The sequence below is a fragment of the Molothrus aeneus genome, chromosome 6, assembly GCF_037042795.1.
Source record: "Molothrus aeneus isolate 106 chromosome 6, BPBGC_Maene_1.0, whole genome shotgun sequence".
In the NCBI taxonomy this organism is placed as follows: Eukaryota; Metazoa; Chordata; class Aves; order Passeriformes; family Icteridae; genus Molothrus; species Molothrus aeneus.
In genome coordinates, this window is record NC_089651.1 from 42,948,434 (window position 1) to 42,972,583 (window position 24,150).

At 41.2% G+C, this 24,150-nt stretch overlaps 1 protein-coding gene across 5 annotated transcripts in view; it reads right to left on the reverse strand.

The window, feature by feature from the left end:
* The window catches only part of STON2 (stonin 2), a 75,531-nt gene that overhangs the window by 35,556 nt on the left and 15,825 nt on the right, over positions 1-24,150 (reverse strand). For 4 of the 5 annotated variants that reach the window (XM_066551231.1, XM_066551233.1, XM_066551228.1 and 1 more), the window contains exons 2-4: positions 16,935-17,146; positions 16,241-16,486; positions 10,106-10,303 (exon numbers count right to left, since the gene is read on the reverse strand). In XM_066551231.1, coding sequence (XP_066407328.1) covers positions 10,106-10,303; positions 16,241-16,486; positions 16,935-17,022 — 532 coding nt within the window. In that variant the 5' untranslated portion in view covers positions 17,023-17,146. Of the gene's footprint in view, positions 1-10,105; positions 10,304-16,240; positions 16,487-16,934; positions 17,147-17,833; positions 17,949-24,150 lie in introns of those variants that run through there. The other variant, XM_066551229.1, reaches the window with a different exon arrangement.

Consider the following 24,150-nt stretch of genomic DNA (forward strand, 5'->3'; position numbering starts at 1 on the left):
CAGAGATGTATGGTCTTAGCAGTGCCCGAGAACATGCCCGTGTTGTTAATCCATTGCCACTGTGTCTTCACTGCCTTTGCAGCCATGCTAAATCAAGGAAAACTGCTCATGCGTAATACAATCTGTATTTATCTTAAGTCCAGATTTACCCTGAAAGCCTGAGGTCTACCATCAGCAAGGACAGATCTGTGTGTGCAACAATAAGCACACAGCTCTGCTCTTCAGCTAAGCATGTTTTCAAATACAGCCTTCAAAGCAGTGCAGTTTGGTGGCTTTACCAAGAAAAGCATTATCTACTCACTGAGACGAAGATGCAAGATGAAGACTGTGCAGCAGGCCAATTACAGCATTTGCTGAAGAGACACACCAACACTCAAAGAAGGGGAACAATGCACATGCAACTGCATCAACAGAGTGAAATGCCTTTGTGTCTCTTCCTCCTTGGAGACGAAAAACTCAAAAGATTTGTGGGGAATCCTGCAGGTCTCCCAGGATACACCATAGTTCGCACTAATAATGTGTTGCTGGAGGCAACCAAGCCTGAACAAACAGATCAGTCTGGGGGAGGAGGGGTGGTGGGTTCAGGAAAGCAAAGCCACCAGAAAAGCCCCCCTTACTCCTTTTATGTAAACTTTCCCACCCAGATCCTAATGCTGGCTGGCTGGTGAAGGGCCTGCTGCAGCGGCAGTGCAGTGGATCGTGTCCCACTCTGGAGCCAGCTGCCCGTGCTGGGGGCAGCGCTGTGCAGCCCTGAGGCACAGGGAGAGATGACGCTGGTGCTGTGGCTGGTGTGACAAATGCACTAACACCCTCCACTTGTGTGCTCTGCCAGGAGCACCATGTGCCTCTCTGTTCCTTCTGTGTGGCATGTGCTCCCTTTCCACCCCAGCCCCTTCTGAAGATGCATGCCCACCACCAAGCATACAAGTGCATGTGTAGCAGAGGCAGGACGTAGCAAGCACATATAGACTATCTGTTTGAATATACTGCAAGGGTACTTGCCTGATGCACTGGCACAAAAGGAAATAACATCCCAGGATGTATCAAGGAGACAATTCCTGAAGATGGGAGAACAAGTATCTTGATATCAGGCTGTGGTGACACCTCAGTCTTGCATGGTTTTGATCACCACATACCCGAAAGATTAATTCAAACAGCAACGTGAGCTGAGAAAAGCTTTCTAGGATGAGGATGGAGAACCAGAATACTAAAGAGCTTGCCTCATTCAGTTTAGCAAATGAACACAGAGAGACATAATTACCCTGTATAAATATATTAAACTGCTTACAATGGAGAGGGCAAAAAGCTATTTGAAAGACAATATTGGCACAGGAACACATGGATAGGAAATGGTCATGAATACATTTACATCAGGGTCCTGGGAAATAGATTCCATTCCTATGATCTCAAGTGAATCATGTTTAAGGCTCTCTGAAATGTCTACATGTGAAAATACAGCAGCTTCAATAAACTGTTGACTAAAGTCTCCACCTAAATGAAATAATTTCTACAAAGCCTGTAATGAGTTTGAGAACACAGAGCTACAGGACATATGTTGGCAGGATCTCTAATCTCCTTTTAGACACTAAATTAAATGGCTAGATTTGGAGAGGAGCACACTGAAAATTTTGTTCAACTGTAACAAGAATAGCTGGGACATGAGCATCTTGGAAACAATTTTAGGTGCAAAACCCAGATCTGGACTTCTTCACAAAAAGTATTGAGCACTGTTAATAGTTTTGAAAAACTGAGTCCTAAGTGATGAGTTCAAATCAGTGTCCATGAAATATACTGCAGTACCACAAGGGTACTGATAAGTAAATTGGACTGGCATCCATGTGACAAAACCCAGAATCACAATTCTCATTCTTGCTAGGCAAGATCAGAATGAAGAAATAGCATGAAGTCTCCTCTTCCTCTCATGTAACACGCACAGTCACAATGCAAATACCAGTTTATAGAGGCAGAGGATTTTGGTCTCATCTGTCAAACATGAGGACAATTAAGACCAAATTGCTTCTAATAACAGATGAACATGGTTATTAAGATTCATGTCATATCTGTGCTCCAGTATTATATGGTTTGATCAAGGCTAGATGAGGTGAAAAACAGAGATATTGAAGTAAACACATAAATCAGCAGTTTCCCTAGGGTACTGTCATCCAACTCTGCTCATTTCTGCCTTTAAATAACAGAAAGTGTTACATTTTGTCCCTAACACTGCGGCTAAATAAAAGAAAAAGGGAGGCAGAAGTCCTGATAAAAATGGACATTTAACACAAGTTTCTAAGTGGGCACAAGAAAATAAGTTGTGAACATAAAGCTGAAGGTTTTGCTTAAATTATTCTGTTCACTATTCATGTTTTTGACAAATCTGCTTCCCATTTTATCCCACACTGTTCTTTGAGGAGATGACTCTATAACTGATCCCCTATAGGTGTTCATCATCACTTTTCCAATTCCTGTGATGTTTAGTCCGCCTTTCTTAGGTTTTGGATGATATCACAGCAAGAGACAAACAAGCAAATCCATGCATTTGGGTATTGTGAAATTTCTCATTCTTACTTGCTGTCTTCTGCTGCCAGCTTTTTCACTGGCTGTTTTACTCTGCCAGCTCCATTCAACCCCTTCATAATCAGACAGGAAATTCTACACAGAACTGGGATCTCTAATCAAGAGCACATGCAATGATTTACAACTCTTGTTAATTGGTACTACTGCTGAAGCCTTGCTTGCTTCTCTGCCACGTAGAATCAAGGGTGCCACTTCTCAGCTGGATGAGTCCTCCCTGTGGTGAATCCCGCTGTGGTTCTGGAGCTGCAGAACTGTGTTCCCTAGGGGACAGCCAGTGCTGTAGGGCAGCAGCATGAAGCTGGGACAGTGCTTCTCCAGAGCTACTCCATGGCTACAGTGCCATTCCTGCCTCCTCTCAGCAGTACAGCAGCATGCTGCCAGGAACTGAATGCAACAGGCGAGACGATGTCGCTGAAAACTGCCAGTGATGTTTTCCACTTAGAAAGAGATAGGGGAGATATCTTGGTGTTCTTCTCTCCCAGCAGCTTTAAGCTTGGAAGCCACTTAGCATCCCGCAGAATTGGTCCAAATAAACCAAGCTGTTCCTCTGTGAACACAGCAAGCACAGATAGCTGCTGCACTCAAACATCCCATCTCCAATTAAGCTTTACACTGAAATGTCCTTTCCAGCTGCAAAATCTCCTGCTGAACTCCTCAGGCTTATCATATCAGCATGTGGCTTTCTGCATTAGAGACCAACTGGGGCCAACATAAACACTGTGGCTGAGGAATCACAGCCTTACAAACAGAAATAAAGGGCTTCATACCACCTAGTCTGCCTCACTGAGACAAACTACAGAGCACCTACTCATACCTGTTGTCTTGGGATATTGCCTATATAAAGTCAGATGAGAAGGTCAGTCCTGTGACTTGCCCTGGACTTCTCTCTGCTGTCCTTTCAGCTGATCTATGTAAAAACATTGGTGAATAGGTGTCAAAAGAGTGAACTACATCAAGTATACCATGTAGGCTCAGCATTGAGCTCTTCTATAATAAAGATAACTCTGCTACAAATCCACAGTTACTGTACCTTCCACTTCTGAATAGTCACGAGAAGAAAACTCAGCACCTGAACTAGGAGATGCTCATTTAGCTGTTTGCAGCACACGGCCAATGACATGGCACAAGATCAGAACTGATTCTATGCAGATATATATATATATATATATATATATAAAATACATACACACATAAAGTTATAAAGTTTTTAATTGTAACATTTCCAAGCAATAATGAAAATTAGACTCAGTGGAATGCTGTCACTTTCTCCTCTCTCACTTTGCCTTCTCCTTGTCTTAGACTTGGTTTTCTTATAATGTGGAGGAGCAGGGAAGGCCTAATTAATTCACAGGGGTAAGCACCATAAGACTCAGCCTTGTAGGCATTAGGAGGAGCAGACGCTTCTGAGCTTTCTCTAACTCCTTTCTTACTATAAGAGCAATGTTAAATCTTGTCCTCCTACACCCTGATATTTCTCATTGTTCCTGAAGAAAAAGCAAGAATCTGACAGTCCTACAGCAGCATCAACCACTCTTCTTTGTGAGGCAAGGTAACAGAGAAGATAAATAATCAGTGTTATTTTCTGGGGTGTAGGGGAGGCAGGTATTGTACCTTTTGAAGTTAGCAGACCACATTTAGGCCCACAAGAGCTGGCAGAGCTGAGCTCATTGACATCTCAGCTTGCTTTAAATGTTATCACTAGGACAGTCCTTTTTAAAAATCAAGTTTTGAAGGGATGGAAATGGCTGATCAGGGACTAACTTTGCTGCAGCTGATGTTAATCAGAAAGACATTATGCAAATATTTGCTCAGGATATGGTAGTGTTATAGAGTGGCTTAGGTTGGAAGCAACCTTAAAAATCAACTTGTTTCAACCACCCTGCCATAAGCAGGGACACCTTCCACTAGACCAGCTTGCTCCAAGCCCCATCCAGCCTGGCACTGAACAGTTCCAGGGATGGGGCATCCACAACTTCTCTGGACAATCTCTTCCAGTGCCTCACCACCCTCACAGTAAAGTTTCTTCCATATTGCCAGCTCATGTTGACCTTTTCATCCACCAATAGCCCCACACCTTTTTCCTCAGGGCTGTTCCCAGTGTATTCCCTGCACAGCCTGCAACTGTGCTGTGTATTTCAAACTGAAGGGTTTGGTGCAGAAATGACCAGGTGAGGTTCTTTGGCCTGAGACATGCAGGAGGCCAGACTGGACAATAATAATGACAACACAGTCCTCCTTTCTGGCCTTAAAGCCTATGAACCAGATGACTGCACACCAAGATTATTTTCTATTTCTCTCTACTGAATAGATAGAAATAAACATTTGTTTATTGTTGTACCTGTTCTTTCCTCATTCTAATAGTTCCCCTATCCTCCTGGCAGATTTTCTGAGCTCTCCTTCCTGCCACAAGGCAGGACTGAGACAGTGACTCTGGCCCACTACTTTTACCTGCAGTCTTCATCAAAGAGCAAGGTTGTCAGTCTATATGGCAAAAGCTATTTCTACTTCACCTAGGTCCAGTTTGCACAACCAAGCTGCAGGCTTCCTCATTGCAACACAGGGATGAGGACTGAACTCTGGTGCAGAGGTCATTGTGATACTGCAGCCAGGAAGACTTGAAGATGAGCTAATTTCCAGTACACAGGTCTATCTTGGGATCACAGCACTTCTACTGCCAAGAATTATCTAGACCTAGCTTCTCAGATCTGTCCCACTAATTCATTACTCTCCAAGAAGCTAAAAATGCATGAGAAAAATCTGGGATGACAAGAAGGATATAAAACTCCTGAATTGGTGGCTGGTATTGACATGAAAAATAAAGAACCCTGCCTCTGGTGCTGAATCTAGCCCTTACAGTTTGGAGTTGTTTAGGAGTATATTTTAGGTGCTATTTGTTCATGGTATTCTGAAGTCCCCTCCTCCTTGAAGCAAGGGTTGGTTGTTCCTCTCTGCAGCCTCTCCAGCTGGCTTTGGCAGGCTCTCATGCACAAGTTTTCATGTGTCTGGGACTGGGACACAGCACAAACTGGTTAATAGTTAAACAGCACAACTGAAATGCAGTTCTGTATGGAAGGTGGTAATCATCAGCATGTACTATTCTCCCTCTTGCCATGGTAATTAACATGGAATAATTTCAGAACTTGTACCCTGTTCATGGCATTCAGTGCAACCACATTGCACAGCTATATAATCTGTTCAAAGCTGCTTGTTTGAAACTCACTGAACACCATTCTTGAAGTCATCATATCAGGATTCAGTATCTAGCTGGCTACAGTTACAGAAGAAGTGTAACAGAAACACTGCAGAAAAGCATTAGGAAAATGTTTGAAAAGTTATTACTTGCCCTCTGTTACTGTCAAGATAGCTGGAGCTGAGCTTGTCAGAATTGCCATTTCCAAGTTTTGGAAGAGAAGCACCAGAGCCCCATTAAATGATGTTGAAAATAACAACATTCTCAGAATTAATTCCTTGTGCTATTTATGAACTGTCTGGATTTTTGGAAGTTAGGGGTCACACATGCAACCTTCTATCTCCAAACATGCAGATGTTCTCAGAAAATAATAACACAGCGATTTCCTCAGTATCCCAGTAGTCCCAGGGATAGAAGAAAGTGCCAAAGAGAACAACTGGTCAGCAAATTGAACCATTAACATCAAACATGGCATAGCTGCAGCTTTGCTGAGATACAAATCACAACAGAAACAACACAACTACCAACAATGCACCTAAAATTGCTATGAGGAAAATTATGCCTACACACAGACATACACAGCTTTATTATGTGATACAGAGAGATTCTATTATATAGGCTATGAAGTTTATAATAGAATATAGTTTATGAGCTATGTAAATATATATAGTATCTTCTTTATTATAGGCATGCTGACCACATATAACTATATTTTGTATACAATATAATTTTAATTTATATAGATAAAATTATTTTAAAGAAAAATGGTGAAATGCAGAAATCTAAATCAGACTGTGAGGTATTTGGGCACAACTGCAGAACAGATCCATAACCACAGTTACAAGAAGGCCTCTCCGTTGCTCCTCTGTCTCGCAGATATTTGGCCTTTTTTGAAAGCTGAGACAGGCATCTGCTACAGAAGGAACAAATACTTGTATTGTATCAGTAACAGAGATGTCCTGTGTTACTTGCAGAGCACAGCACAAAGGCCAAAAGTTCCTACTTCTTTTCGTGCTCATTGATCCAAGCTGGGCGACATGGCGAGGCATGGTAAGAACTCCGAGGCAAGGGCACTTCAGCAGTACCAAACACAGCTTCACACACACTGTGAAACCCCAGCTGTTGTAAAGTGCTTGCTGTTATAACCACATAAACCTGCCCCTGGTAAATGGACAGTCTGCTATCACCTGACCCACATTTCTTGGCTAGCCTGCTGCAGCCTAAAGAGTCCCTTGTGCTGGAAAAGATGAGGATAATATAAAAGGCTTCTTGGTGCCAGATTTCAAACAAGCATAGGCAATGAAATGCAGCATCTTTTAGCTGCACTTTGATAGAAAAGCAAATCTTTTCCACCTCTGCTCATACAACATTGCTGCCTTTACAGGATATCAGTCTGCTTATCCCAACTCCATCAGTCAGGAGGTTTTCTGCTGTCCCCTGTAGCAAGGGTAAACTTCAGGTTGCATCATTCAGGTCTCTCTCATCTTCCTCCTTCAGATATCTTCCTAGGCCATATCTTGCATAAACACATGCATTATATAAGCTCAACCCCGTAAGTTTTACACTCAAATTTTGTGTCAGTTGTGAGAAAGTTAATTCCCAGCAAATTCTACGTGCTTAGAGCCCACCCACCCTGGACACCAAGATGCACATTTTTATGGCTGGGACTTGTCTCTGTGTATGCCTAGTCAGACCTACCTCAGGCTTTCATCTGCTCCCACACAAAACCCTGTGCCCTGAACTACCCCAGGCAGCTGGTGTTTAAGCATTTTGCATGCAAGATTAATTCAAGACAAGTGGTGAAATTATGGAATAGAGTGTCCTTTTATCCTGTTCAGGCAATAAAAATTCACCATGGCTAAAAAAGTTATTTTACTTAGCATCTGACCACAGAGTAGAATTTTTCATGCTTTTCTCATCACTGGGTTTTTCTCACTTGAAACAGTATTAAACCCAGACCCAGGTTTCATAGACCTGATTCTTTACCATCACTAAGTAGATCAAACATTGATTTCTTATTTTCATAGGGCTTTTAGCAGTGAAATTAGTCTGATTTTTTTTCTCCCTCCAGCAAGCTTGACCTTGGAGTCAACATCCTGGTTAGCAGTCAACGTAACTTCATCATCACACAGAGCATGAGGATTCCTCTCTTTGCCTTCATGGCAAAATACATGCCATTTTGGATTTGCCAAAATCCAATGCCAGTTGGTGGAGCATTCAACTTTACTACAGACTGAGTCAGCCAGTCCTTTGAGGGGAGAAATGCAAATCAAATGCTTGAATCAAGTCAGGTTTAAAGAACTGAATTTCTGGAGAGGGGCAGAGAGGATGGAGAGAAGAAAATGACCATACATTTTTTGTCCACTTATGCACTATTATGATGGGATGACAGTGGGCTGAACAACAGAAGAGCAGCCAGAACTGTACAACAATTCCATGGCCACTAGGTCCTCAGCTTCCCCACTTCCACAAACGTTCCTGATGCCAGCAGCCATCTCAGGGAGTGGACTGTGAGGCATCCCAGGAACAGGACAAACAGATGCACTTTGTTCCTGCTGCTCTTTTGCAAACTCTACACCTGGTGACAGAAAGACTTAGTGTATTTCACACTTCACGTTCCAGTATCACTAAGGTACTGGAAGTGTAAGTGTATCTTGTGTTTTATGTATCTTATGTTTATGATTAGTGTATCTTATGTTTTAACTAACAGCACAGCTTTGTTTGTATTACCTCCTTTTTTACTTGTAAGATTTTTAGGTGACTGGACTGAGTTTTTGTACTCGTCTTGCTAATAAATATGTCAGATTGAGATAAGAAAGTTGCACACAAAGCTTTTACTGAAGTATCAGCTTCACTTTAGGCCATATGTAGGATATAATCCCATGTGAATAACAGGCATATACAGCAGCCCTTTTGTCTTTGACTTGCTATATAATGTGAAGTTATATATGGACTGGGCATCCCTCATTCCCTTTGCTCAGACAGAGACAGCCCCAGTGACAGCAGCCTATACCAAATCAACAAAATAGCAATATCCAGCGCATACTACAACTTGCCTATCCTACCTTTCTACCAAAAAGTGGTTTCCAAACTCAGAGGTACAAGGAAGCAGAGTATTCTGAAATAAAAATGGTCAGACAGATTTGTGGTAACTTCATTATTTGAAAAAAGAAACAGCTCTACTTATCCAAAGTAACTACTACTTCTCCACAAATCCTTTGTCTAAAGTGCTGAGCCAGCACCTACCATGCTGCTGTTTATAAATCTGCCTAGAAGTCTAACCCAGCTTCACTGAACCCCCAAATAATACTCTTTGCAGGTGATATATGCATATGTTTCTTATGGAAGGGACATATGACCTCAGCGAGGCTTGGGAAGCCCGTTCTCACAAAACAGATCTTATTTCCCACATATTTTTACATTCACCACCTGAGAGAAAACACATTAAGTATCTCCCAGGTCTGAGCTATCACGACACCAGGGAATTGATTTTCATCACCAAACTGTTTAGCTACTGACCTTCCTCAGCTTGGGTTGAACAGCTTTCAGCATAGTGCAGGTGCTTCCTCCTGGAGCTGTGTATTTTTTTCTGTGTCCTGACATGTCAGCTTTTTTATGCACTGTGAAAGCTTTGTCATTCAGCAATTCCCATTCTCCATGACATGACTGGTGCTACTCTGCTCTATTTCTCCCGCTTCAGATTACCCAGAGTACAACTGAGGAGCAAAGAGCTACAATGCCATGTAGCACATTTTTCCATAATCAGGATTGTGTCTGAATAGAGCCCTACAAGGTCAGATACAAGATCCTTAAATGGTTAAAATCTGCTCCTGAACCATCTTATGTCATGTCTTACACTCTCTCTGCATTTACTGTTCAGTAACAGTGCAAACCACTATGCAAAGAATGCCTCCAACAAACTGGATCTGTGTCTTGGCACTCCCTGGAACAGAGAGGAGCAAGCAGAACTGGGCCTGCCTCAGCTGAATACACTGCTGAGAAAATTTCTGCATGGAAATTCAGGAAAGGCATCTAGCCTCTCCCACAACATACTAGTTCCTAGATCAGCTTAAGCTGACGTGGCATGTGAAAAGCAGAAATGCTCCAAGTCTATCAACAGGTACACAGTTGCATTTGGCTCTAACTTCGGGAGCCTGCACATGTCAGTGCTGTGTAAAGTCCAAGTGTGATTTTTTTGGAATTAGAATAGAACAAAATGTTAGTCTGCCTAATCCTTGAGTTTATTCTGCTTTGGATCCATTTCCTGTGGCTTAATTCTGAACAGTGAGTTTGAGTAGCATCAAAAAGATTGAGATGGAAGCTTGAAGGCTTCCCTCTTACCAGCTGAATCTGCTGCAGATGTTCTACCACTGGTCAAGTCCTCGGTATTCAGCGACTGCAGATCTGTGTAGGAGGGAGCAATACTTGGGCTGCTGGTGTCCTCTGAGTTGGTTGTCCAGCTGCTCTCTGAGGCACGGGCTTGCCTCTCAGAAGAGTTGGAAGAGGGAGAAGTCCAGCTGGGTGCTTTTGAAGCAGACACTGGTTGCAGAAAACAGGTATTGGTTAGAGACATGCAGGGCAGTCTACCCAGAGATCACAACTATTCCAAAGACATGCTAGATCAGTGTACTGGGGCTTTGTAAATACAAATTCCAACATGCACAGCAACACAGTTATTTTATAACAAATGCAGAACAACTTAGCTAGTGCCTGGCACTGTCACCCTCCAGCTCTACTCAGCTGTCTGCCTTAGATTCCATGCTGCAGGCAGCCATATGCTTTCCTGTTGCTCAAGTACTGGAGAAGCCGTGACTTTTCAGAACAAGATTTCATGTTTCTGACACTGCTGACAAGACCTGAATATGTTTGTTGTGCAACTCAGTGGAGTTTTTACAGCACCACAGTTTTTTTTTAAGTGGTTTTATTTTATTTAATTAAGCATTCCCTATCTGTAACACCCACTCAAATACAGTCATCATCTCAGGAATGCTCTGCATGGAGGGGGAGTATAAAAATTACCTGAAATCAACCTATTAATGTGCATTAGGAATTACTTCTGTTTGTGAACATGCAGAATGTAAAGCCCCAATCTGAATATACTGCATAACATTTTTGCTCAGTGTAGACCAAAAATCCTATTCTACTCATTTGCCAGACTTGCATGTCAAACAGTTCAGACCTGCCTAACCATCACCCAGAGCTCAGAACACAATCACACATGTCCACTGCTATGAGTTTGTATTCTGTACTCTTTGTATTGCATGCTCTTTGCCCACATCATCACTTGAATGCTAGCAACAATGGGCGGCTCTAGTGAGGAAATAATACTAATAAAAAAGAAAGTTGTGGTTAAAAAGTCTTCCTGAACTAAGGAAAAGTGTACGGGTAGAGACTAGTTCTAATTTAATATCAGCTTAGTAACTGTTTTCTAAATTAGTACATCTTTATTTAGGTATTAAACCAACAAAGATCTTGATGCTCCTCAAATCTTGCAGTTACAGTGAACAACTACTGACATAGAGATTCTCTTCTCAGTATGTAATAAACAAACAACCCTTACTGGGTTGACAGATACTTTGGAAAAAAATGACAAATTAAGTTAAAGAAGATTTCTCTCTCTCCATCCAAGCGATGTGATGGGACACTTCAACATTATGGAAACCTTGATATGTGCATAGACAGAATATCCAAACAGTGCTCTCTGCCTTGCCTCTTGGGAAGTGTGAATTTATTTTGTATATCTGCACTGATAGCCTCAGGTAAGGAGGCAGTGGTATTTTTATAAGTGTACAGCTGTGAGCCTACTGACACTGAGTGCCTTCTGAGGAGTCATCCTTGAGGATGAGGAGCTGAAAGTCAGACCTGCCTCCTTATTGCACAGGTTGACATCTGTTGTGTCAGACACAGAACCAAAGCCCACCCCTCCTCCCTGCAGTAACTGCACACTGTGTGGTGCTCAGTGCCTGTAGAGAAAGAATGATGAGTGTATGATTGTAATCTGTCAGTCCTTCTCTCAGTCCTTTTGTTAAACACAGCACCTGAAAAGCCATCCTTAAAACTTCAGCTGAAATTGCTTTGATAGACAAAGCACTTTATTTGGACATAGAGGACAAACTGAAAAGCTGAGCTCTGTATGTGGATCACTAACAGGAGCCAAGTGTTTTTTTTAAAGTGTGCTTTATATCCTAGAAACTGTGAAATTATTTAATTTAAAAAAATCTTAGATTTCCAGTGGTTTTTTAAGTCAGTCACAGCAATATGAAAAAACAGGCTAATTTAGAAACATGTAAGATCTAATAACTCAAATACTGCCAACTAGTTTTCTGCTTTCCAAACTCAGTTTTTATCTAAGAAGGCATCTGACTGGACTAGCATTGCCAAATACTTCTATGTAAGGGCATATTAATTTTATTCCAGGCAAGTTGGGCCATCTTGAAAGAACAGAATTGTTTCCTTTTTTCCTTAAAAGAGTCTTGTACTTTGGAAAACCAAAACCACAGGGAGCTTCTTCTGCAACAGATGTTCTTTAAATTCTTACTACATTCACCTTCTACCTGTGACTGTTCTAGGTTCCCCAACACCAATTATTAAAACTAGCAAAAGGGCATTTTCCCTTATGCTGAGCCAAAAGACCATCTAGTAATCTCAAAAAGCAAGACAAGCAAAAGTAAACATCTACACATGTTTAAGATCTCTCTTCAGATGCTTCTGCTTGCTGCTCTTCAGATTCCTGGAAGTGCTGCAGCCAAATTCCTAAATGAGGCAGGGCTCTTGTAGAAATTTTGAATCCACTCTCTAATGCCAATAGCCAGAGAGTCACAGCCTTTCTGCTGTAGGAATTTCTCAGAAATCTGTTTATGTTGAAAGACCGGTGCCAGAACTATCCCTAAATTGCAAATTCTGTAGCATGCATTGGATACTGAAAATCAACTCACTGATTCCCAAAATGAAAAACGTTTCCTACAGCATGCATTTTACTTTTCTTGACATATCTATGCTTAAAACAATGGACTGGCTTTTAATATGCAGATTTACCTTGAAGCATTAATTCCTTTTTAGTGTTTTGAGGACCTGTTCCTTGATCCCTACACTGTATTACATTAAACCACATCATTTATTTTCTTATTACATAGGACTTCAGATTTTTCTGATTTTAACACAGCACCACAGTTTCTAGTGACAGGTGTAGTTTCCAGCTGCTGATCTTGTGTTGCAAGTATTGCCTACTTTCAGAGAGAGCAGCACCACAAAGTAGTTAAGCCCAGATACGCTGTTGGATAGCCTCTCAAGGGTCATGGTAAGAGTCCAAGTAATTTGAGCCATTTAAAACCAGACAAAGCTCTTGGGAAGAAGTGGGCGTGGCTGACTAGGATGGATGATGTAATAGATCTTGCCTTACTCTAATTATGGTGAGTAAGAATACCTCATTGAATTGAAGAGTGCAGCTAACACTGATAGAATATGAGACTGTGAGCTGGAGGCCCATTGTGTAACAAATGCAAATGTTTTGTCACCTGCTGGCTGTGATCATTTACAGATTGTGTAGCATTTGTGATAGGAACATTTGGGTCAGCCTTAAAATCTCATTTTTCACTTTGGCAGTGACAGTTTGACTAAGCTGATAATAATCATAACAAAATTAAAATTTCTCCTTTTCCCCACAAAAGGGAAACAGAGAATGGGACACCACAATACATCGTTTCTCTGACTTAATATTTCTATGGCCTCACTCAAGAGTTTTTGCTTCTTGAGGAGAAATCCACATGATTTGGCAGCTGTCAGTTAACTATACATAAACCTCAAATGCTGAAATATTTTGAATCAAACATTTTGCTTAGCATTTACTCTACCTGAACCTGGCAGAAGGAAGGGTTTACAAGAACATACTAAATAAAATAGTTTTCACTGTGAGGCTTATTATGGGTGCTTTTCATTTCTGTACCTCAGATTTTGACCTTTCTTTACATCTTCCAAATTCTTTGCCTGTTTGTTCAGCCCGGTTTCTTGCCATCAGTCTCCCAACCTCTGTAGCCCCAATAATGCCTTCAGTTTTCCCAGAACAAAAAGGATCCAGCATTAGCCTTGGTTTTGTTTAAAATGTACTTCCTATAGAATAACCACTACATTCCAACTGTATTTACATTGCTATTTTTTTAGACTCTGAGCATTTTGAGAGAAATATTTGCTTTTGGGGAAACCTGTGCCAAAATACTGTAGCCCCAATGTACAGAATCTCTCTCTCTCTGAGGATTGATCCTCTTTGCTCTCACGGCACTCTGGAAATCCCACTTTGCAATCCCTTTTCAAAATGTATTTCCAGGCAGCCTGGCCATCAGCCTGGGTAATTATCTGGTCAGCTGAGCAGCTGCTCAAGCACATTCAGACAGACAGACAGACAGAGATTTCCTAACAGCGCTGGAGCCCTGACAGGGCCGCGACCGGGGGTGCTGAGCCTCCAGGACATTGCTCTTCACAGCTGCCTGCACAGGAAACAGATTTCAAATGTGGCCGTCCTTCTCACACCAATCCTTCTGTTTGCACTTAGCCTTTATACTCCTCCCTCCCCCGGCTGGGTACTTGCTATTGTTCCTACGTAGAGTGTTTGCTACTGGAAATGAGTAATTGCTGTCACCTCGGGCTTTCCACTCCGGGTGTCAGCGAACGCAGCTCTCCAGCTTTGCTGCCGCCCATAGAATTAAATCGTGACCTGCACAATAATGGAGAACAACTAGGCTGGAGTTTATCCCACCTCTTGCTGTCAAACGTCCCTCAAAGTAAAGGGCCAGAAACAAAGACCTGTCATTTCTGCTTCCCTTCAGAGGCTGTCAGCTGCACTGGTCTGGCCCTTTATCATACAGGGTCCAGAAAAGGAGTGGGACCAGCTCATAAGTAAGGATTTTAAAATATCCTTAGGAAACACTTCCTTAGGGTTCCTATATAGTTCATAGAATAATAGTTTCCCATGCAAGAATTACATGGAGTACATCCTGATCTGACTGTCAGGGCAACCACCCTCCTCCATGAATCTCAGTCAGATGCCAAAGTCAGTGTGTAAATATCCTCCCTCAGTGACATGGATCATACAGGACAAACCTCTACAGGGGCACAAATGAGTGTCTCCTACAAAACTGCAATGCTTTTGGAAAGTCTACTCTACTCTCCTCATCTGGATGTCCTAGACCTCTGCCTACAGACTAGTGTCCCCTGTGACTGAAAACCCACACCAACAGGCAGTGCTTTTGCTAATTATATACCTTAAGACCAGGCCACATCCCTCCAAGGGTAGGACATCAGGTAATATACTATAAAATTTGGTTTATGGAAGTCTTTTTCTTATGATTAGCTTTATTAAGGTTGAGGAAAGATTTTTAATTTTTGCTAAAGAAGGTGCATTTACAGATTTTTCAGTTAACAAGGATATAACAACATTAGGAAGGAAATACCAAGTCAGAGCAACCAACAGCCCCATTTGAAAAAGTACGTGGCTGTGTGAGTAAGCATAAGGATCACATAGCCATGAAACTAGAGAGAGAGGTAGAGTATCTCAGTTTTACGTATTTATACTTCATGGGTGCTCTTCCTTCTCTCCACATCACAAGGATAAATAAGTATTTACAACTAAGAACCAACAAATAAATATAAAGAAGGTCAGAGAAATCTCTTTTAGAAGAGATTCTAAAGGTTCCCCTACTTCTGCACAAAGGTCTAACCACACTGTCTCTAAAGGACTAGTCTGCAGCATCCATCAAAATAGCAGATGGAAAACCAGATGGAGTTTATCCAAAACCCAATCCAAAGCTGACAATCCAAGTTTTCCGTCAGAAGTATTATTCATGTGTTACAGGGAATTCACATGTTTAAAGCATGTCAGAAAGAACTGCTATATTTGAAGATAAGTGCATGCAGTGCTGGAATTAAGGTAAACATCTGTTGTCTTTGTAATTCTCCAGCTGCTAAATCACCAGATATCAGGAAGTATCAAAAGACAGCAGGAAGTACTGATGAGCACTGGCACATTAGTTGCTGGTATCAATGAACTGCTGGCAAAAAGCATATGGGAACTAAGATGGGGTAAAGGCCAGGATCACATTCTTTGGGTTCCAGATTACAAAGGCGAATATGGCTCAGACTTTTTCAATGGCTTTTCATACCTCTATGTAAGAAATGTCACTGCTGAAAACACCTCTATGCTCGTTCCCCATGAATGCATTTTGGCAATCTCCAAGACTTAGTCAAGACACAGGTGGAGTGAATCACAAAAGGCTTTAATTTTCTTTACAAAAAGAAAATATTTCTTGTTCAATCCAGAAGGATACTGTGAGCCCTTTTTGAAACTCTGATAACATTAATTGTGTTAAAATACAGTGCAAACTACTCAAACCTTTGAGAAGCCAAAGAGCAAGGCAAAAATCCTGTATGCTCTCATTGTACTTTGTTATCTTACTGGAACACACCTTCTCATTGCTTTTGCCTCACCTGTTTGTGGGTGGGTTGATGAAGCACTGGTCCATGGTGCATCTTCAAACTGAACCCAAGCACTGATGGATGATGACAGATCAGTGCTGGGAGACACATGGTTACCAGAATCCACCTTGGGCTGCTCAGCTGCCTCCTCCAGCTCTGAGCAGAAAAGGTCTTGAAATCCTCCATTTGCATTGTGGTTCTCTTCTGAGGATGTGTCAGAGGAATTAAAACATTTCACTGGAGGAGCCTCAGTGCTACCTAAAATAGCAGTAACATAGAAAGATTTACAGGATTGGTCATTATTTCATTGTTTTTTATTGAAACAACTAAAATTTGCCACTAAATGTAGGAATTTTTCCTTCACCTAATGCAGTTTTTGGATTAAGACTGGGCAGTCTTGCACTTGATTTTAATAGGTGAGATGTCCTCCATGGCTGGTTGGATACTGTCTTGAATTTTGAAGCACAGGTCCAAAAGCTATAGTAGATCTACATTACATCACACAAGGAGAGCGATTTGCCTTTTTGGCCCAAATTCTCCTGTTACATGGGGTAGCAGGAGATAATTCAATCTCTGCACAAACTGCTTCCACTTAGAAGGCAAGCTCTCCCATATATATCACATATATACGCTAGATTTATGCCAGTAGTTGGTCTAAATCAAACAAGGAAGTCTCACCAGTTCCAGAGAAAATCAGAGCGCTTACCTCGTGGGGGAACAGGGAGGAGCAGCTCGTCAGTGAAGGACACCCACTCGGACTGCTGGGAGGCAATGACACTTGTCAGAGATGTCATATTCGCAGCAGGTCACTCATCTTCACTCAGGGATCAGAAGGAGGAGGAAGAAGCAGAATGGGAGAGGTACAGTGAAGATGAGCCAATAGATGGAAACACCTCCTTTGCACTTTCTTTTCAACTGCTGTTAAGACAAGAAAGCAGATGATTTCTTTTAGAAAATTAAATGGGAGGAACTAGTGCCACCATTTTTTATGATATAGAATGTTAAAGCAATTTATGTACCACAGTCACAAGCACTGTCAAAGCACTACCACCTTTGAGACAGGAATGTCACCTGTGTTTAGAGGAGGGTTACACTTGAGCAACTCCTTCATATAAAGCAATCATCTTCATGTTAAAACAGTCCATCACCAAAACCAATGTTTTAGTCCTTACTCAAGGAGCCATGCCTCTCGTGATCCCAGCAAGAGCAGATGAGGAGATTCTCCCAGGTTTAGCAAATTTTGATTATGATGTAACTTGATCCCCACTCTAAGCTATCAACATGTCTTTGCCCACCTTGCTGTTTACAATGTCTAATCCCTCAGCAGAGCAAGCAATAAACTGCATGTTTCATTATCAATAACAATTATGAAGCTGATTCTGGAACGAGGATGAGTGGCCAATGACTCTCATCATGGTCTGGGTATAGAGATCCTGCCCTCTCATCTAGATGTACCTTCCACTCTGCTGCTTGACTGGAACTTCAAATCTAATTTTAAAAACCATCTTAGACCTTGTCCAGAGTTAAGCATAATTTTGCTGTAGCTCAGCAAATGTTTTCACAGATGTGAAAACTGAATTTAGTAGGCCCTTCAACAGTACGCACCTCACAAAGATCTGTGAATCTGCTAGAAGGAATGGAGCACTGGAAAGTGCTCTGGTTGTTAGCTAGTAACTGGGAGGGTCAGGTCCAGGCAGAGACATTCTCTCTGACAGGAAACCATGACCACCTCAGTTTTGCAAACCACTTCAAAACTCTCGGAAGACTCTTCCTAGGGAAATATGCTAATTCTGTCCCCAATTATCTCAAGCACTGAAGCTCTTGTTGCCATGGTGTTGAAGTACTTGAAAATACTGAAACTCAGACCTATTTGAAAGAGCTTTAAGAAGCATTTCTTGGCCTCCTGTCTCTCACCTAACTAAAGGGTTTTTCAGGGTGAAACTTCATGTTAGCGTACAAGAACAGATACTTCACCGAGACTTCTCTTTACCCCATATTAACAAAATTTGGGCCTAAAAAGCAGACATATTTAAATGCATTCAATCTTTTAGCATTTCTGAAGGAGACAGATCATTAAATAGCTCCCAATATTATTATTCTAGTCAGGGACACAAAGTCCTTTGTCAGCTGAAGGCAGATCAGCAGTCAAGAAAGAGCTGAAAACTTCAAAAGTTTGGAAGTCACAAACCTGTCTGACAACTAGAATTCCTGTGTGAAGATGAATCTTTTTGAGCAGAATAGAATGCAAAATGTACCATTTCCTGCAAACACATAAAAGGATTCCCAGAGATAATCCTGATGGTTAAGTGCAATCTGCCATAAGACTGATCCCCTTGCCATAGACTTTCCAGAGGCTGTGAGCCCCTGACCAGTCACCCTGCACATCTTACCCTTGTTACACAACCAATTCCCTCCTGCAGGAGGAACAGCAGCACTTGGGCCCCTTTTCCCGCACTGCCATGGCAGGACCCCTGTCTCCATGCAGTGTGGGCAGGTACACCTGCCTGCCCTGAATAATATCTATTTTGGGTGCTGTTAATAGAAACTACAAAGCTAAACACAGAAGCAAGCTAAGGAAAAAAATAAATCAGATGTTTAGGGTCATTTGGAGGCCATATAAGGGAAGGAGAGGATGACCTTGGTGTCTTGTTTTCCTCATGTGACCAATTAAGCTGTTTGTTTTGGTCTTGTTTAAATATCTGTAACTAAGTTTTCTTTTCCCAGACAACTGGATACTGACCCTGCCCTTTCTCCTGGAAAAGTCCTGACAGAAGCATGAAGTGGCAGGAAATGAAAAAAGAAAACAGTTTACCCTGCTCTGTATGCACAGAGACTTCAGTAGAGCTCATTTTTTAATTTCTTTTTCTTTTTAATTTCAAGGGGAAGAAAGATATGAAAGGAGGCAGGAAAATGGACTGTTTCAGCAGAACAGGTACGTGGGAGAATTACACCATTATTTTAAGATGGATTTCCTCTAGTATCATACTGCCCTGTGACAAATATAATTCTTAAAATCCACTTAGTACCAGACAGCAAAATTAGCACTTTAAAATGGATAGTAAGCATTATAAGCCCAGAAAAGCATCAAAATACTGTGCATTGAGGGTTATACAACTTTCCCATGACTGGAATTTTCTAGAGACTTCTTAGTTTGGTAAATAAAAGAGATTTTGTTGACTTATCAGGGTTATCATGCCCTTTAGACAAGCAGCCTGAAAGAGAAGAAAGGCAGTCTGAATAGCTAATAACTTCAAAGATATTCAGAATAGAGGCATTTTGAGGCTGCATATGTTAGGTGAAAAAAGAAAAAGAAGAAAAGATAGAATTTTGCATTCTTTCAACATTCACAAAAGATCCTCAATCCTACCCCTTGACCTAAATGCCTGTATAGAATTATGAATCATATATAGCTAACACCTGTGCAGACTATGTGGAAAAAATACTTCATCCACAAACTTCACCTCTCATTCACTCTCCCAAATCCTCCTTTGAGAAATATCTAACCCCATCCCACTGTGAACCAATGGGCCTCAGCCAGCACAACACCAGTGCCACTGTGCATTCAGTCAACACAACAATGCTGCAATCTGCAGAACCACTACAGAGGTAAATCTCTCCAGAAGAGCCCTGAATCCCCTCTGTACCAAAGCAGCCAGCACCACTATTTAAACACTGCAGTGAGTACTCTGCAAGTGAATTTCAGAGTGTTCCTTCCTGTTCTTCAGAAATCTCAAACATCTCTGGATATTCATAGAGGAATGAACTTTGGAGCCTACTAGGGCTGAGATCAAATGGATCCTCTAAACTCTAAGTGAGCTACAATTAAAGCAAAAGTTTATGCTGCACAGCCCAAACACATTTCTTGGAACAAGATATTACCAGGCCATATCAGCAGTTTTTTTCTCTCTACACTAACAGGATTATTTAGATTGTTACTTCTGGATTTGTGTTATGTGCACTAGGTGCTTAATGCTGAACTGGTTAAAAAAAAGTAAGCTAATTGATCAGATTTTTGGTTAAAAAATGTGAATCAGAAGTTTGTTTGTTTCCCGCTATTACACGGTAAATACAATGTTTTACCTACCCAATGATCCTTACCACCAATTCCAAGGCAGTGACTTGACCATGAAGAAAAAAAACTCTCTAAGAAGCTGCAATTTCTGCTTCAGGTGTCCCTTCTTTACGTTACAGTTTCACAGTGGTGCGTGTAAATATGAGTGACAAGTAGGTGACAGTTATTTCCAAGTCTCCAGAAGGTAGAGATCATAGAGCTGGAACAAAACTCTGTGTCTCTTTAGTCCCCTCAGTGTTTTGATTATGCAAGCCCTTTTGAAGACTGATGAAGGTTTATTCTAAAATGACAGAACTGCTTTGATAACTAGAAACCTCTTATTTCAAAACTATGTAAATTCACAGACTACAGCCATTCCTTCTTGTGATGTGATTACACATCTGTCCTTTTGTACAACTCCACTCTAGCAGCAGATGAAAAGGAATAGCATTGTCCTTCTCCCTTTATCTTGGAAAACCAAAATCATGCATTTGAGAAGGACACACATAATTATCCAGAAGTCTGACAGCCAGCACCTTGTACAATGAGCCCTCACTTTAGGGGGGACCTTTACACACTATGTGAGTACAAACACCAACAGTACTAATGTTGGTATGTAGAAATGTTTGTGTCGTTATTGAGGCTTAGAAGTATCAGAAGTATCTGAAATGGATTTCAGAAGTATCTGTAATTGCATGGTGTTTTTGTAAACATACCATTCCAAGTATTTAATTACTCATGTGTTTGGACAGCAAACTCAAACAGTTTCTCAGTAGATTTCAACTCTGCTGAGAAGAAACAGCTTAGCACAGTTAATAATTTTAAGCACTAAGGGTCATTTCTCCAATTGCTTCAAGTTACATCCATATGATGCAGGCTGCAGTTGGCTTTCTGATCACTACCCAGAATTACTAGGTTACAGTTATATGGGAAAACAGGAGAAAAAAGTCAGAGTAAAAATACTGAGAATGAAATTCAGTTGTTTGCGTTCTTGTTTTCCAAATATATCAATTGCAAGCTTGTGCTAAGCACATATACTCTATTGCCTTACATGGCAACATAATTGAAAAAAATCTGTAATCCATACAGTGATTCTGTTTTTCTTGCTTATACATTCCCTTACAATCTCAGGAACTGAAACATTAACTGGTTACAGTGGTTTGCATTTGGTTTTGTAGGAGACCATTGTGGGAAAACAACTAAATAAGCTGTTAAATTTCACTTAAAAGAAAAAAAACTAAGCCAAAGGGACAGTAAGAAAAGGAAAGACTCTGACCAGGGCTTTTCTTGTAACAAACAAACTTCAGTCCCACCAGGAAAGCCTCAAGGAAAAATAAGTAATTTTATCTTGACCATGTGTTTGGCAAACCTGTACAGATGAAACTATTCTGGTAGCATGAAGTGAGGAATGATTGCTGCCTTGGGCAAATTTCCAAGTGAGAGAGAGCTCATGGCTCTTCCTCTCGGTTTGGCCTGTAAATAAACACTGACCATCAGCACATCATGAGCTGAATAATAAACAAACTCCAAATTGGAACTCTGTTCTCCAGCATCAAAACCAAATCCCAAGTACTTCAAGGTGCAACAGCATAAACAAAACACAGTGCTAAACAACAGGAAAATAAACCAAAACAACGAATTTAAGAAACCCAATGAAATAAAGGAAGTGGATTTAGATATCATTCTTGCTGAAAAAAATAATTTTATCAACCTCTGCCTAAATGCCTCAGGTAAGTTTACCTTATGAATGACCTAGATGATGACAGGAATAAAGTTACATTTGGTTGATTATGGTATTTGCAATATTGACAATATTTTCTCCACATATACAGCTCTGCCAGCTTGTAAATTGCCCTGAGAAAGTCTCTGATAAAACTCTGTCTTAGATCTTAGACCAGTTTTACTTACTCTGATACATGCTTTTATATGAGCTCCATGACTTCAGATGTAGCTTAAAAAGTTCAGTCACTATCTGCTGCATGTAACACACACACAAAAGCAGAACAAAAACTCACCATATGAAAAGAAGAATTAGGGCCCAAAGGGAGACAAATGGACGTGCCTTATGGAACTCCTGCAGCCTCTCTGGGAGAAAGGATGGCTTTTCCCATTATGGATTACACCTGAGTGAATGGTAACAAGATTTGCTCTGCAGAGCCAGAGCAAATGCCCCTTGTGCCATTACAAGGTAGGTCATTAGTGCTGTCTCCTGGTGATTTGAGACAGAGATGGGGCAAGGTGGAGTGAGGTAATGAAGGGGACTAGAGCTATCTGGCACTCTGAATGACAGAAAAGCAGACTGGTGGTCTGCCTGAGCCCAGGACCCACTGCAGCCACCCTAATGACCATTCTCAATTATTCCAACACATACAAAGTGATCTGCCTAAATCCACACTGCAAGTCCATGGCAGAAGCAGTGTTAAAGCTGAGGTGACCTGGAATGACCCTATTTTCTCCAGCACAACCAGCACACATAAAAGCATATGCCACAAACGCACATCCCAGCTTTCCTGGAAGCTCACAATTAGTGACAGTAAGAGAGGAGAGTCTGTACAGGATGCATTGGTAAGAAAGTCACAAGCATCTCCCCCAGGAATATTTGTGTCAAGGCTAATATCTGGAAGGTCAACAGCTGCTGTTTTCTCTGCACCAAAATCTATCTACCACACAAGCTCCTCTGTTTTCCACAGAGAGAAGACACCTAAAATGCTCTCCTGCAGGCAATACCAGCATATTTAGGCAGTTCAGAAGGCAATAATGTCTCTCCCGCCAAGGCCATGCCTCAGAAATACTTCATGAATTCTGGATGTCTCATAATGAGAGACAGAGATTCAAAGTCAGATGCTGGAGATAAATTGTACAACCTCCTCTATTACTTGTACTCCTAAAAGCATGAGAAATGTAGAAAGACACTGTAGAAGACCAGCAGTGCAAAACAAAATAGGAGTTTTTATGTATTTTTTATTTATTTTTACTATTAGAAGAAATATACAGCAGGCAAAAACCAAGGGAGGATGTGAGACAAAATGTTTGGCAGTGACAGTTCACATCATCAGTCACCAGCAGGAAAACAGAAGTTCTGCATCTCAGGACTTTCAGTATAGCTCACTCTGGGTACATGATTCATTCAAAGTGTAACTGAAGCCATGTAATTGCATGGGAACTTGAAGGACAACTTCCCAAACTGCCAACCTTTCAACTCAAACTAGAATCTGAGGCAACAATCAGAAAAATGCTTTTCCTACCATACAGAGCAACAGTGCAATAAAACTAGACTGGGACAAGATCACAGGAAAAAGGCACTGTGTCAATTTGTTTAGAAGAACATTTGCATCTCTAAAATCTGGCACTTTTTTTCCCCCCAGTCAGTATTTTATAAACAGGAGAAAAAAACAGAAGAAAAAACCCACTAATTTAAGATTTTTCCTCCCAAAGACTAGAATAGTTCAAGTTTTACTTTGTTCAGCAAAATTCTGGTGGTACTCATAATAGACAACAGGAAATGTAAATGCAGTAAGGGAGGAGAGGTTGTTAACATCCCCTTAGGAAAGGGTGGGTTCAGGGTCCTTACTACTTGTCCTTGTTTTCTCAAGGCCTCCACAGGGCAGAACCCAGCACCCAGATTCCAGACTTCAACACCTGCCCATTACATTTGTCACAGATTCTTTTCTGCTTCAAGATGGTGAATTTGGACTGGTCACAACTATTGCACAACACAATAGTATAAAATTGACTCTCCAATCCACAGTGCGTGGAGGGAACTGTGTTTAAGAATTGATTTCTTCTTTCAAACCTCAAAAAGTGAGTCATACAAGGAATGTGTGTTTCAAAAGAAAATTCCCACTGAGTGACCTGGTTTGCACATCTGATA